The 15,109-nt window shown below is 45.9% G+C and overlaps 1 protein-coding gene across 1 annotated transcript in view; it reads right to left on the reverse strand.

Annotated features, from left to right (window-relative positions):
• Positions 1–14,466, reverse strand: part of PKD2L1 (polycystin 2 like 1, transient receptor potential cation channel) — a 50,132-nt gene extending 35,666 nt beyond the window's left edge. Inside the window, exons 1-2 of the mRNA XM_053310203.1 lie at positions 14,181–14,466; positions 909–1,022 (exon numbers count right to left, since the gene is read on the reverse strand). Of these exons, the coding sequence (XP_053166178.1) occupies positions 909–1,022; positions 14,181–14,466 (400 nt within the window). The remainder of the gene's footprint in view (positions 1–908; positions 1,023–14,180) is intronic.
• Between the last annotated feature and the right edge of the window lie 643 nt (positions 14,467–15,109).

Consider the following 15,109-nt stretch of genomic DNA (forward strand, 5'->3'; position numbering starts at 1 on the left):
GGTGCACCTCGCAAAGCTTGCAAAGGTCCCAAAGACAATGGCCTCATGCCACCCTGCTGGTACCCCAAAATCTACCACCTGAGGTGACCGCTTCACCTCACCTCATGGAAGGGCCTCTCCTGACAACAAGTACCCATTGCCTCTGAATATGGTGGTTCTATATAACTGTCATGGCAAACAGCGACTGAAAGAATTATCCTTCCAATTCTTTAAACACAGTCATTTGTCATGTATAAGGCTGGTGATCCCTGAGTAGCGGGGATCACTCATGTGACTGATCAGGGGCATAGCTAGGGGAGAGGGAGGCCTGTGTTCACTCCTCTTTCTGGCGGCCCCTCAGAGTGAGGGAGATAGTGAAGAAAATAGGGAGCGGTGGAGCTGGGGGGCCTGGCAGGGTGCAGGGCCCAGGGCAAATCAGCCGGTGTGGGGCCCCCTTCCAGTTAATTCTAATTGGGGTTAAAAGAGCAGGGCCCGGGGCGGCCGCCCTGCTTGCCATGCCCTAAGGACAGCCCTGCTCTGGAGCTTGGGGGCCCGGGTTTTTTGAACCCATCTGTTATGGCTGTTATGATTGAACCCATCATTATAGCTACACCCTTGTGACTGATCCAGGAAGAAGAATTGCGCCAAAGCAACATGAGTTCTAGGGAAACTGTAACACCGAACATTTTTGAGCCCAAAATCAGGAATATTCAGCACAGGCCCAATGAATGAGCATGCACGTAATACTCCTTGCCTTTCCCAGTTACTAGAAGAAGTGGAAAGCAGATGATTGGCTGACTTGGAAGCGTAGGCCTTTGTCTCCTTGCTTAGAAAAAAAAATATGAGGCTGAGCTGGATGGTGGGTGGCTGAGCACTCCACAAGCACCCTAATTATAAATTATTTAGTGTACATGTAGTGTACTACTCACACAAACAGATATCCACCAAGAATACAATATAGACCAACAGTTCACGCAGCGTGGTCTTTACATAAAGCTCTCGGTTCTCAGCTGTGTTTTCAGTCAGAGTTGTGCCCCAAAGGCCTGTAAAGAAAAAGACAAAAGGAACAAATGAACATTAATCTGCATTTAACTTTAACACAACTTTAATAACTTTAACATTTAAAGCCCTACACTATATGGGCCCTCCATACCTCCAGGACCGCCTTGTTCGATATGTTCCTCGCCGGGTCCTGAGATTGGCCACAAGTAATACCTTGGTGATCCCGGGCCCTAGGGATGCTAAACTGCAATCAACAAGAGCCAGGGCCTTCTCAGTGGTGGCCCCGGCTCTATGGAATGGTCTCCCGGATAATATCGGAGCTCTCCATGATTTGTTGGCTCTCCGTAAGGCATGCAAGATGGAAATGTTCCGTCGGGTGTTTGGTCGCTGAGATAGCTGGTCATAGAGTGATCTGGTAATCCATAGTTATTATGTCTTGTAATGAGTACTGTATGGGGCTGTGGTTATGATGTTATGTATGTTGTATTTTATAAAACTGTGTTGCTTTGTATGTTATTGTTTGTAAGCCAGCCTGAGACCTATGGGATTAGGGCGACATATAAATTTAAATAAATAGGTAGGTAGGTAGGTAGGTAGGTAGGTAGGTAGGTAGGTAGGTAGATCTGTCTCTGTTTTAGGCATCAATCCAGAACCTGCTCACTCCAGAGGACTCACCCTGAAATGAACAAAACTACCCCAGAAAGTGTACATGGCAGCTTTCAATGTTTGGATCCTGGGCATGGTATATCTCCTCTTTTGAATGGTTCACTTAAGAGACTAACTGAAACTAATGACCGAGTACCTGTAATGAGTACCTGTACAACTTGTGTTTAGAAGTTCACATACCTGGTATGAAAGGCCCAATGTTCAAATATTAAGGAAATGTGTCCAGCTTTATCCAGCTGAGCTCACAGCACAGATATGTGTTTATTTCAAATGATACTGGCCTAGCACATGTATGGTGGGCTTAGAACCACCATTGGGAGGTTCTACACAGATGTCCCAGTGCCCTCCCAGTGCATCTCTTGATCGGGTGTGGGGGCCATTCATCTGAATGTTTAAACAAGTATTGATAGTGCCTGTTTAGGGGACATTTGGATTAACGAGAGTCAAGAGACGCGCCCGGAAGGCAATGGGACATCAATGGAAGATGTACTGATGCGTGTGCTCTCACGTCAGTCCCTCTTTCTTCATGTCATGCTTATTGTTTGAACTAGCCCAATATTATTTATTTTCAATGAAAATTTGTTTAGAACTGAAGTCAATTGAAGTCGGCTAAGTGGGCCACTTCACATGTTTTCCTATATTGTGTATGCTTTCTACACAAAACCTGGAAGAGGTTTTGGGGTCTTGAGAATATAAATTTTTTTAAAAAGCAGGGTTCTAGCTCACAGATATATTTGAGATATATTTGAAACTATCTAGGTGATGCTTTGCAGGAGCCCTGGTTCTTCCCTCATGGTGCCCTAGCATTCTTGATCACAGGAAGGATCTCTCCTAAAGTATAGTGTTTGACTCTTCAGACAAATGCTGTAGTCATAGTTGGTGGGAGGGGGCATGTCCATGTTGGTGTTGGTGGGGATGGGACTTCAACTGACATTAGAACTGCGTACTCTGTTTCAAGCGGTTTGATGAGAGCTTCAGAGGCTGGGCTCAGAACAGACATTTAGAAATTATGCAAAATAGGAAATCTGCCTATTTTGTTTATTTGTATTGTATTGTATTGTATTGGAGCCTTTTGAGAATTTTGCATTGGAAGTAATACCATGCCAGCCCAAATCAGCTCTCCTTCCAGTTGACAAGCCACCCCAACCCCTGCTAACTTGGCAAAGAGGCACCTTTTAATGTGGTGACTCTCTTTATTTAGTAGGGGGAGAGTAACTGGCCCTATCCACCCCCAGCACAGTACCTCCAGTGACTGTTACTGGTGTCTATTTTATGTTTCTTTTTAGACTGTGAGCCCTTCGGGAACAGGGAGCCATCATATTTGTTTGTTATTTCTCTGTGTAAACTGCCCTGAGCCATTTTTGGAAGGGCGGTATAGAAATCGAATAAATGAATGAATGAATGAATGAATGAATGTGCTCCAGGGCTGGCCCAGGCATTGGACAGATGTGGAATAGTTGTCCTGGGTATTCCTGCCACTGACTTCAGCAACAGCCTTCTAGTCAGTGGTGAAAGTGGAGGAGAGGTAGGGTGAGGGACACAGGTTCTCTATTCCAAGAGGCAATACTGTCAAAAAGGGGTGAAGTACTATAGAGAGTAAGGGGGATGATATAGAGCTGGATAGGGGCAATAATCTTGTGCTCAGTTTCAAATTGTGGTCCAAACAAGATTCTCTCCATTGTCTTCAGTGGTGGGCTCAGTTTCAATCTGAGCCCAAGGACCTCATTTCATGGCTTGGGCTCCCCAATGTGATCACTTAACTTTTCTTCCATCAGCTCAGTGCCGATTTGCTACAGAACAGCATTAAAGGGCTTAACAGCTTAGTGCCACTAATGACTTCTTGTTCTCACTCAAACTTTCATCCAATATGTGTGTAAATTTCCATTTGAAAGCTGAGAGGGTGTGCCCACATCAATATCCAAAGGGTTTCTGCTCCTTTCATATAGTCTCAAGTGGCTCAGCCCTAAGAACACCCAGACTCAGAGCTGAGTGATGGATACTGCTCCACACCCCTAATCGAAAGCACTCAGTTCCGAACAGCACAGAATGGTCTGTGACAGAGAGAAGGCTAAAAGCTTGACTGCTGGGCATTGATACTGTGTAGGCTGGAGCCACTTCTGGTTCTTACTTCTGGTTCAAAAGCTTACTTTAAAAAAAAAAAATAAAGAGCTCAAATTCGCTGACAGCCTTAGGAAGGTGTGACAGGTACATCATACCCAACCTAATCAAGATTATATATATATATTTTTCAACTGCTTGAATAAACTAGGAAGAACCATTCCCCTCAGACATCATGCTCCAGCTCCACTTTGCCTGGACTTCGTCAGGCTTCCTGGGTCTCAGAGAGTCTGTTCGCTCCCTCTCGGCTTCTCAGAGCCTAGGCTGCTAGAGTGTGCTCAGCTGCACTCCCCCTGGGGTTACCCACTACAGAATCATTAATAACACCCACCATTGCTGCTGACTTGTCCCCATAGCTAAGCAGGGTCTGCCCTGGTTGCATCTGAATGGGAGACTTAATGTGTGAGCACTGCAAGATATTCCCCTCAGGGGATGAAGCCGCTCTGGGAAGAGCAGAAGGTTCCAAGTGCCCTCCCTGGCTTCTCCAAGATAGGGCTGCGAGAGATTCCTGCCCGCAACCTTGGAGAAGCTGCTGCCAGTCTGTGAAGACAATACTGGGCTACATAGACCAATGGTCTGACTCAGTATATGGCAGCTTCCTATGTTCCTATGTTTCCTAATATTCTGCAGAGCATAGCAACAGTACCCCTCCCCCCACTTTCCTTCCTCCAGCTGCAAACCCTTAGGGTTGTCAATTCTTCCCCTATTAACCAAGATTTGTGTTCAAACTTCACACCCAACATCATCTGAATGGGTCTTGTTTGCAGTGACGGCACTAGAAACTATTTGAGGGGGGGGGGCATAGAAGAGGCAAAGTATTTATGGGTGGGCAAGCTGTGCCCCACATATTAGATTTCTGAAGCAGAAAGGGGTGGGTGGGAGCATGGCACTTTTCTGGGTGGTGCTGCTTGCCCCCTTACCCCCTTCAAGGTGCTTTCCAGATTAGACCCTGCAACGGGGTCAGGATGTATCTGCGAAATGTGCTTCCATACTTCCTGTGTTGTGACACCACAGTCCCTACACTGTCAGCAGGGAGCTGTTCACATTTCCGATGCCTTGTTTCGGATTCAATCACGGCAATTTATTGCTATAACGTTGTATGCCCAGCATAAAGAGAGCCAGCGTGGTGTAGTGGTTAGAGTGCTGGACTAGGACCAGGGAGACCTGAGTTCAAATCCCCATTCAGCCATGAGACTTGATGGGTGACTCTGGGCCAGTCACTTCTCTCTCAGCCTAACCTACTTCACAGGGTTGTTGTGAGGAGAAACCTAAGTATGTAGTACACCGCTCTGGGCTCCTTGGAAGAAGAGTGGGGTATAAATGTAAAAATTAAACAAACAAACAAACAAATAAGTTTGCTGTATTTCTCAGTTGTTAGTTTTCGCAAGACTGCTTCCCCTACTGGTAGCTGTTTACATTTTGAATGCGATTTGTCTGAACCGAAGCATTCTGCCGCTGTTAAGCAGGTAATCTGGGAAGCTCCCTAGAGTCGCCATTGCCTGTTTGATCCAAACTGTTCTTCTAGAAGCTGAGGTTTTAAGTTACTGAAATGCTAGGAATTTGAGGGCTGAGAGGACATTTTATATGATTTATCATTTGGGGGGGCACATATTTGCCCCCCAGTTGTTGACAATCCAGACACGGTATGGCTCCTTTAATGTTTACTTGTGCAACCTAAATTTTACTGGGTATCTTTGAAAGATTTCAGTGGGAGAGTGATGCACACACTTAAGTATCTCCCTTTGAAATCAATAGGTTTAACTCTGGAACACTTCCCCCCACCCCTTAGAAACTACTAAATTGAGAGAGTAGAGCCTACTTCATATGTTAATTGTTCCCGTTCATTCAATGTTTTGTAAAAGACATACAGTACATGCTGCTAGTTTATCATTATACTGTAGAATGCACGCTTTCTCCAAGTAATGTATGAAGCTGAGATCAAGCCATTTGACGCCTTGGTCCTTTTTCTGAGGAGAGCTGGTCTTGTGGTAGCAAGCATGACTTGTCCCCTTAGCTAAGCAGGGTCTGCCCTGGTTGCATATGAATGGGAGACTGCATGTGTATAAGTCCATCACTTAAGGGGTGGAGCCTCTCTGGGAAATGCATCTCGGTTCCAAGTTCCCTCACTGGCATCTCCAAGACAGGGCATCTCCAAGCTGCTGCCAGAGTGTGGAGACAATACTGGGCTAGATGGACCAAGTATATGGTAGCTTCCTATGTTCCTATGACATACAACATTTCTCCTATAAGGCAATAATCTCAGATAGAGAAACAAAACATCAGAGCTCAAATGATTTTGCTCTCAAAAATCCCCCTCAAAGTTTTCCTCTCTAAATTTTTATACTGTATATTCACGGCATTGAATATATTATAATTTAAAATACCATTGTGTTATCAAATACAAACAAATATTGAACTCAGATGCCATTGGCTGACATGCTGTGCAATGTTATATGCATGATGCAACGTAACAGTTGTGCAGTTGCACAAGAATGCCATTGCAATAAATGCAAGAATTGCATAAGTCCATTGTACAACTGACAGCCATTAGAAATAATGGTAGTCAATGTGCAACTGTATTTGCACAAAATCTTGCATTTAGAGCAACAGTGCTACTGCATGGATGTTACAACTTGCACATCACGTTTTGCAGTATGTCAGTCATTGAGGCGAGTCTCACAATCTCACAAGGGGGCACAAAGACTGGGCCTGATGGGTCCCCTGACAGAGGACGTTCCATAGCTGTGGTGGCACCCATGTAGCCACCAATCTAACTTTCAAAGGAGGCAGGACATGGAGGATAACCTCCTCAAATATATTTGTATGCTGATCTTCCTCCATTGAGCAAATAGTACTGCATGTGGACTTTCCCCAAGCTGGGCTGAAAAAGACAGTAGTTTGCCCAGAACTTCACCCAGTGATTTAATTCACCCATCTAAGCTCAAGACTCTAGCCAATACTGTTCACTGGCTCACTCTCAAGTACATCTACTTGAGGTATCAGTGCATTGGGTACACTGATAGGACACATGGCAGCTGGACTCAGCCTGTATTCATCCCCTCCAGTCCATATGCTGAATCATCCCTGATGGTGGCAGAGGGGAGGGATTGCTGGCCCAGTTACTGACTACTGGGCCAGATTATCGATAGTTTCATGATGTGGTATGGAAAAGGCATGGAAAAGTAGTCGTACAAGAAAGACAAAAGCACTAAAGCCTCCAAGTCCTGACCTCTGGAAGCTCTGTTTAGTCTTCCACTCTTTGTGTCACTCGGTGCCATTCCCACACTGGTACCATTGGGCGCATTCCTTTGAGGGCAAATAGCTGCCATGCATGCATGTGGGGAGGGAAAGAGCAAAGAATTAAAATGCCCCTCCCACCACACTGAGGTCCCAAACTGGTTGCTATTGTGTAAAGAGGGGGAAAGGCATGTCTGCCTTAAGTTTAATGTAATATGTAGTTTGACATACAAGAAGATGGTCCACAGCTTATCCAAGGCCAGCCCTCTCTTTGGCATTCCTGCTGCAGCCACTTAGCATAGTCAGCTGCCCACAGCAGAGAGACAGAGGGGGCAGCCCTCAATTCCCTATCAGATTCTTCTGATAAGTCGTTAAAAGATTCTTATCATTTTGTATTTATTTCATGGAACTGCTTTATGCAGTGTTAATTTTGTTAGCCACTTTGAACATGCTAATCAAAAGGCAGGGTATACGTTTACTGACCTGTTGCAGGGTATACTGACCTTTTGACCAACTGACCTACTGAATGAATGAAATATTCAAACACAAGTAAGGCAATATTGGGCAAATTAATCTTTAAATTTTCAGGTTGCCCAGAATTACACACCGTCAGGCACAGATATTTCCAACAAAAATGAAAACTGATGATGTTGCATGGCAGATATTTGCCTGGTAAAGCTGAATGATTTTCTAACAAAGAATAGGAAGGTTTGAATTGGAAGGCATGTTAAACAAAATCTAGAGAGATGAGATGACAACACACCCTCTCAAAACAAGGTCACATACACCATTTAGCAAGATGGAAATTTGTCTATAAGGAGTATTTCCATTTTCAGTGCCACTGAACCAGCAGAACACTCATAATTTATTATTTAATTAATTTTTTACATGTTATATCCTGCTCTTCCTCCAAGGAGCCCAGAGCGGTGTACTACATACTTAGGTTTCTCCTCACAACAACCCTGTGAAGTAGGTTAGGCTGAGAGAGAAGTGACTGGCCCAGAGTCACCCAGCAAGTACCATGGCTGAATGGGGATTTGAACTCGGGTTTCCCTGGTCCTAGTCCAGCACTCTAGCCACTACACCACGCTGGCTGGCAGAGCACAGATTATGCAAAATGGACTAATTATATTAGCAAAGCTGATTTGGAGAGGGAGTAACAGCAGGAGAGAGGGCATGCCCTCAACTCCTGCCTGTGGCTTCCAGAGGCATCTGGTGGGCCACTGTGCAAAACAGGATGCTGGACTAGATGGGCCTTGGGCCTGATCCAGCAGGGCTGTTCTTATGTTAGTACCTAGAGTTTTCTCAGTATTGAAGAAACCCCTTGGATTGCACTGAGGACATCATAATGTATGAAACTTTACTGGAGAAGTTCACATCTGTGGTCAATTCACAGTTCCAGGATTCTGTGTGATAACTGTGCCATCTGACATATTCGAGAGGATTGTTCCATACATAAAAGACAGAAAACTTGTGTTGTTCATACCCAGTTTACATGCGCCAAATGCAATCCAGTAAAAGTTCATCAGGACTAAGTTCCATTCCATTCTTGAGGGTCAAGGTCAAGTGTCAGGTCTAATAAAATTGCACAATTTTGTCAGGTCAAATAATATTGCACAAACAAAATAATGCCATGGTGTCATTGACAGCCTACTTTTCTCACTGTATCATGGAGTCATTTGTTAACAATGGCAGGGCCTACTACTCTCTCCAGCCATTCAGGAGTCTTTTATGCACATACCCCACCCCTCCGATTTAAGAGCAGGCACCCCTGACCTATTGTCAAATTGCCAGAGGGCTTCCTGTACCTGCTGGCCACCTCTGCCTGCCTCTTGCTGGTCTCTGTCTAGTCCCTTACCTGATGGTACGTCAGCCATCACTCCTTCTCCTCCTCCCATTCCTGCTCCCTGGATTGTAAGAAGGAGGAGGGGAATGGATGAAGCAGAAGAGGCTGCATGGAGGAGAGGAGGAGGATGGGCTTCCTCGGCCCCACTTCCTTTTAAAAATCCAGGAAGCAGGAGTGAGAGGAGCAGCTCAGAGACCACCAGCGAAGGGAAGGCAAGAGTAGAGGGGTGTCTGCACTTCCAGTCAGCGTTTGGTGCAACTAAGCATGAATCCACAGGAGAAATGGAGAGACGCCTCACCCTACTGCCTCACATGCCAGGGGACTTGGGTTAGACCTGGGCTTCCCCTTCTGTTAACAATTAGCATCTCTGGAGAGAAACAAGGTGCAGGTCCAGTTTATAAGGTGCACAGGGGACAGCAAGTTCAGAGTCTCTGCCATCACCCTTCCTTGCATCACCCTTCCTTGTCCCACTGAGGCATGCTGTTCGTTTCCTTCCTGTTGTCCCCTGCAGGCTCACCTCTTTACACACACACACACACACACACACACGAGCTAAAAACACCACTGTCACCAATGCCTGGCTTGGTGACACAACCTGAGAGTGCTTGCAGCTTGCCTTGCAACCTTGGCAGCATGGGCTCAAAAGACTGAGCACCCACCCACAGATGGTATGTGCATGTATTTGTGTTATTTTGTTCTTCGCCTTGCTACTACAACCAATATGTATATCCTGCTTTTCAACCAAAGTTCTCAAAGCAGTTTACATAGAAAAATAAAGATGCTTCTCTTTCCTGTCCCCATAAGGCTCACAATCAAGGAAGCCATAAAAGGGAAGAAGACTTCCTTCCCAAATTGGAAGGCCTGCCCAAATGAAGAGAACAGAAAGGAACACAAACTCTGGCAAAAGAAATGCAAAGTGACAGAGGCGAAAAGAGAGTTTGAGGAACATTTAGCTAAAAGCATCAAGGGGAATAACAAAACTTCTTTAAATATATCAGATGCAGGAAACCTGTCAGGGAGGCGGCTGGACCATTAGACCAGGAAGTGAAATGAGGAAGTGAAAGGGATTATTAAGGAGGATATGGAGGTGGCAGAGGAGCTAAATGAGTTCTTTGTGTCTGTCTTCACAGTGGAGGATACTGAGCATATACCTGTTCCTGAACCAGGCTTTGTGGGGATGGACGCTAAAGATAGAAGGGACAAGAGATGATGTTCTGAACTGTCTGGAAAAACTGAAAACTAGCAAATGGCCAGGAGGTTTTTTTTACACATGGCTCTATGCCTTGGGGTATCTGAAGAGCAAATCTGCTTCGCAGAAGATTTGAGGCATCAAGGGATTATATGGACTATTCGCATAGCCATCAACACCTCCATCAACACCTTCGGAGAAAGCAGAAGCCCCGGAGTTTGTTTTTTCAAAAGCTGCTGGAAATAGAGGGTTTTTTTTACACCGAACATAACTCGGGCTAAGCCAGAATCCGAAGCCTCCCTTCGGAGAAAAACAAAGCCCTGTCTGTCCTGGTCCATGATAGCCCACAGGGAGGTCAGGTTAAATCCAGCGAATATGTGGACTGGCACACTCCAATCAGGAGTAGATTCGGGGGGGGGGCCTGTCTGTAAAACCTCCAGGACCGAATGGCATCCATCCAAAAGTCCTCAAAGAACTCAAATGTGAAATTGCCGTCCACCTTGCTAAAATATATAACTTATTCCTACAATCAGGCTCTGTACCGGAGGACTGGAGAGTAGCAAATATAACACTGATTTTCAAAAGGGGATCCAGGGGTGATCTGAGAAATTACAGGCTGGTTAGCTTAACATCCGTTCCAGGCATATTGATGGAAAGCATCCTCAAGGATAAAATTGTAAAGCACAAAGAACAGGCCCTGCTGGAAGAGAACCAGCATGGCTTCTGCAAAGGGAAATCTTGACTCACCAACCTTTTGGAGTTCTTTGAGAGCATCAGCAAGTGTGTGGATAAAGATGATCCAGTTGACATAGTATACCTGGACTTCCAAAAAGCTTTTGACAAAGTTCCTCATCAAAGGTTCCTGAGAAAACTTAGCAGTCATGGGATAAGGGACAAGTACATATGTGGATAGCTAACTGGTTGAAAGACAGGAAACAGAGGGTAGGTATAAATGGAGAGTTTTCACAATGGAGGGAAGTAAGAAGTGGGGTCCCCCAGGGATCTGTACTGGGACCGGTGCTTTTTAATTTATTCATAAATGATCTAGAAGTAGGGGTAAGCAGCAAGGTGGCCGAATTAGCAGATGATACCAAACTCTTTCGCATAGTGAGATCCAAAACAGATTGTAAGGAGCTCCAAAAGAATCTCTCCAAACTGGGTGAGTGGGAGACAAAATGGCAAATGCAGCTCAATGTTGACAAGTGTAAAGTGATGCACATTGGGACAAAAAAACCCAACTTCAAGTATACGTTGATGGGATCTGAGCTGTCGGTGACTGACCAGTACAGGGATCTTGGGGTCGTGATGAACAGCTCGTTGAAAGTGTTGACTCAATGTGCGGCAGCTGTGGAAAAGGCCAATTCCATGCTAGGGATCATTAAGAAGGGGATTGAAAATAAAACGGCTAATATTATAATGCCCTTAAACAAAATGATGGTGCAGCCACACCTGGAGTACTGCGTACAATTCTGGTCACCACATCTAAAAAAGGACATTGTAGAACTGGAAAAGGTACAGAAGAGGGCAACCAAGATGATCAGGGGCCTAGAGCACCTTTCTTATGAGGCAAGGCTATAACACCTGGGGCTATTTAGTTTAGAAAAAAGATGACCGCAGGGAGACATGATAGTGGTCTATAAAATCTTGCACGTCATGGAGAAAGCAGATAAAGAGAAATTCTTCTCCCTCTCACATAACACTAGAACCAGGGGTCATCCCATGAAATTGATTGCCAGGAAATCTAGGACCAACAAACAGAAGTACTTTTTCACACAACACACTTGTGGAATTCTCTGCCACAAGATGTGGTGACAGCTAACAGCCTGGATGGCTTGAAGAGGGGTTTGGATAACTTCATGGAGGAGAGGTCTATCAACGACTACTAGTTGGAGGGCTATAGGCCACTTTCAGCCTCAAAGGCAGGATGCCTCTGAGTACCAGTTGCAGGGGAGTAACAGCAGGAGGGAGGTTATGCCCTCAACTCCTGCCTGTAGGCTTCCAGTGGCATCTGGTGGGCCACTGTGTGAAACAGGATGCTGGACTAGATGGGCCTTGGGCTTGATCCATCAGGGCTGTCCTTATGTTCTTAATCTAAAAATAAACATAAAGTAGACACCCGCAACAGCCACTGGAGGGTTGCTGTGCTGAGATTGGATAGGGATAGTTGCTCTCCCTTGCTAAACAGAAGAGAACCACCAGCTAAATAATTTCCTCTTTGCTCAACAGGGGGAAGTAGGGGCAACGAGCAAGGGTTGGGAGGTGGACGAGCTTCCGGTGCAACCCATGGCCCTCCTGTTTTGCCCAGTCCTGGCTACCTCTGTCATCTGCCCCGCCCTGACTCCAGGATTGAATTTCCCAATAAGGTAGTTGGGATTTCAATCCCTTCTCCAGCCAGATGAAATACCAGCCTGCTGGAGTCAGGGCAGGGCAGACAAGAGAAAGAGAGATGTAGTGGAGGGCAAGGCAGAATGGGAGCATCACGGGCTGCACCTGAGGCTCATTTTCCACACACAGCCCTGCTTGTTTGTACCAGCTGCCCCTGGTCTTCAGCAGCAAAATGTTTTGGACCAGCCCTGTCACTGAACACTCCCTACTTGGCACTCCATCAACAGTAAACCCGACATTCTGAACTACTTAGATGGTTTCAGCTGCCCCGGTTTCCCCAGCCCAGAGCCCACCCTAACCAAAGGAATGACCAACAGGACAGAGATGGCTTTCCCCCTTCCCCCTTTGCACCGTGGTTTGTTTCCCCCTCCCCTCCCTAGCAAGCTGATCTGGATCTTGCTGGACCACAGCCTGCCACCACATTTTAGACTCATTCCATCGTGCGATGCAGCCCCAGCCTCTTTTTTTGCCAGATTCAGAGGGTGTAAAATAGGATACAGCTGTAGAATGTGCTGTGAGAGATTACCTAGCAAATGCAAAGCATACTAGCACCCAGCCCCTTGATCTTGCCAAACAGATTCGAGAGAACCCGGCAGAGTCCTTTAGAGCCCTAAGGTCTGATCAGGGCTACAAGCAAAGCATAGGTGCACTTCAGAAAAGAGGCCAGCAGGGTAAATAGCTCCAGATAGCACAAGAAAGTGAGTCAGGTCATACTTGTAGACAGAAGACAAAACAACAACACACACAAAATGAGACACAAACCAGATTACCCAATCAGAAGGGGAAATTACATTTCCCTCTTAGCCCCAAATATATCCAACCATATGACTGAAACTTCTCTGCAGAGCTTCCAAAGAGCTATCACACAGCATTAGACACCCTGTCTCAAGTTCTGATCCAACCTCTCCTGCCTTCTCAACATCTCTCCTCTATACTAATATTCATGTGGATCCGACCATTCCAAAAAGGGTAATAAAATGACACTCATTTCCAAATGATCACAGACATGTGCTCCATGTCCAGCTTGTGTCAACAGCAAAATTCAATTTGGCTTGTTTGATACGCCAGTTTTTCTGCATGTAATACCCATATTAATTAAGCCCAGTTACTTGGAAGCAAGCTGATTTACAGCTATGCAATGCACTTTTCTTTGGAAATGAGTCCCACCGAGTTCAGTCGGACTTACTTCAAAGTGAGTGTGCATGACTGCTGCTTTGTGCTACTTCAAGGCTCAGGACAATTACCTTGGCACTGTTTACTTCCACAGGTGAGGCGTGTGACACCTGAGATTTAGGCTCCCCAGCTACTAAAAAGGAAAGAGTAATGATCTGCAAGAGATGACAGGCTGCACGGGGGGCAAAGTTAGGGGAGAGGGAGCCTGCGTTTGCCCCTCTCCCTGGCAGCCCCTCCGAGTGAAGGAGATAATGAAGAAAATTGGGAGGGTTGGAGCTGCGGGGGCCCCTCAGGAGTTCAGGAGTCTGGGTTCTTAGAACCCATTTGCTGAATTATAGCGACACCCCTGGACTCCACAGAATTAGGAATTCCAATTTTCTGCTTTGCAGCCTGCTGATCACACAGCACAGTTGGCACAGTACAGAGAAACACCTGACAATAGCCATTTCATTGCACAAAGCTCCCACAGTAATCTTATACAAAAGTTACTTTTTGGCTGCCCCCTGCCTGGAGGCGAATCTGCCACACATTTCCTCCCCTCCCCCAAGTGGGCAAACCCAGCCTCATTCCACCCCACATGGTTACCTCGTACACCTTTGAAGATGTAGAAGCAGCACCCTGGGGAGGACTTCACTTCCTCCGCCTTCTTCTCCTTCTGGTAGGGCAGGGAGTCAGTCAGTTTCTCAATATTCTCATAGGGATTTTCCAGGATGGACTTGGGGTTGTAGATGGCCCTGATTTTCAGGGAGGAAGAAGGTGAACCATTATAAACAGGGTTGTCCCATGCTTTCTTTCCCAGAGTTTCCAGCTCATGTTCTTCTTGTGCTTGGAAATGGCTCTCAGCTCGGTTGTTCAGACGGGAACAGCTCATGACTATACACCAAGCAGAAGTTTCTCTTGAATGCAAGTAGCTGAGGCTGATTTGTTCAGAAGAGTATCTTGGAGAGGGGCTAAGACAGAGAGAGCACTAGACTGCTCGGCACTCTGCTCAAAGGCCCCTTTTATACCAGTTCGCTGGATGACAGGTACAGAATGGAGGCACAGGCCATTGTTGGGAACAGCTGTAAGTTCTATTCTTCAGTGAGGACAGCTACACCCAGGGGAGGATCTCTCCCTCCCTGCAAACAACAGTCATGAAAACCAGCATGGGGAGAAAGGGGAGGGAGGGAGGGGGGAAAGAGGCAGGACATTCATTGGACACCTTCAGTTGCAGGCGAAGTGGTGCTTGGCACAATCCCAGTACTAGGTTTTAAATAGAGCTGCACCAAAGAGACCACTTGAGAACTGAAAATCACCATTTAGGCTTGTTTTCGGAGATTAGATTCTCTGACATTGTTTCTTTGAGATGAAATTTAATTGGGATCCTTCATTACACCTGTATCCAATATGGCAGTGTTTGCCCTGTGCACTGGCAACTTTCGGGGGGAAACCAGCATCAAATATTTTACTGTGATATTCATAGCAACCAATCGAAAGCCACATAGACACATCATAGGACTTGCTCTATTATTCCC

This window comes from Hemicordylus capensis, chromosome 3 (genome assembly GCF_027244095.1).
Source record: "Hemicordylus capensis ecotype Gifberg chromosome 3, rHemCap1.1.pri, whole genome shotgun sequence".
NCBI classification, from domain to species: domain Eukaryota; kingdom Metazoa; phylum Chordata; class Lepidosauria; order Squamata; family Cordylidae; genus Hemicordylus; species Hemicordylus capensis.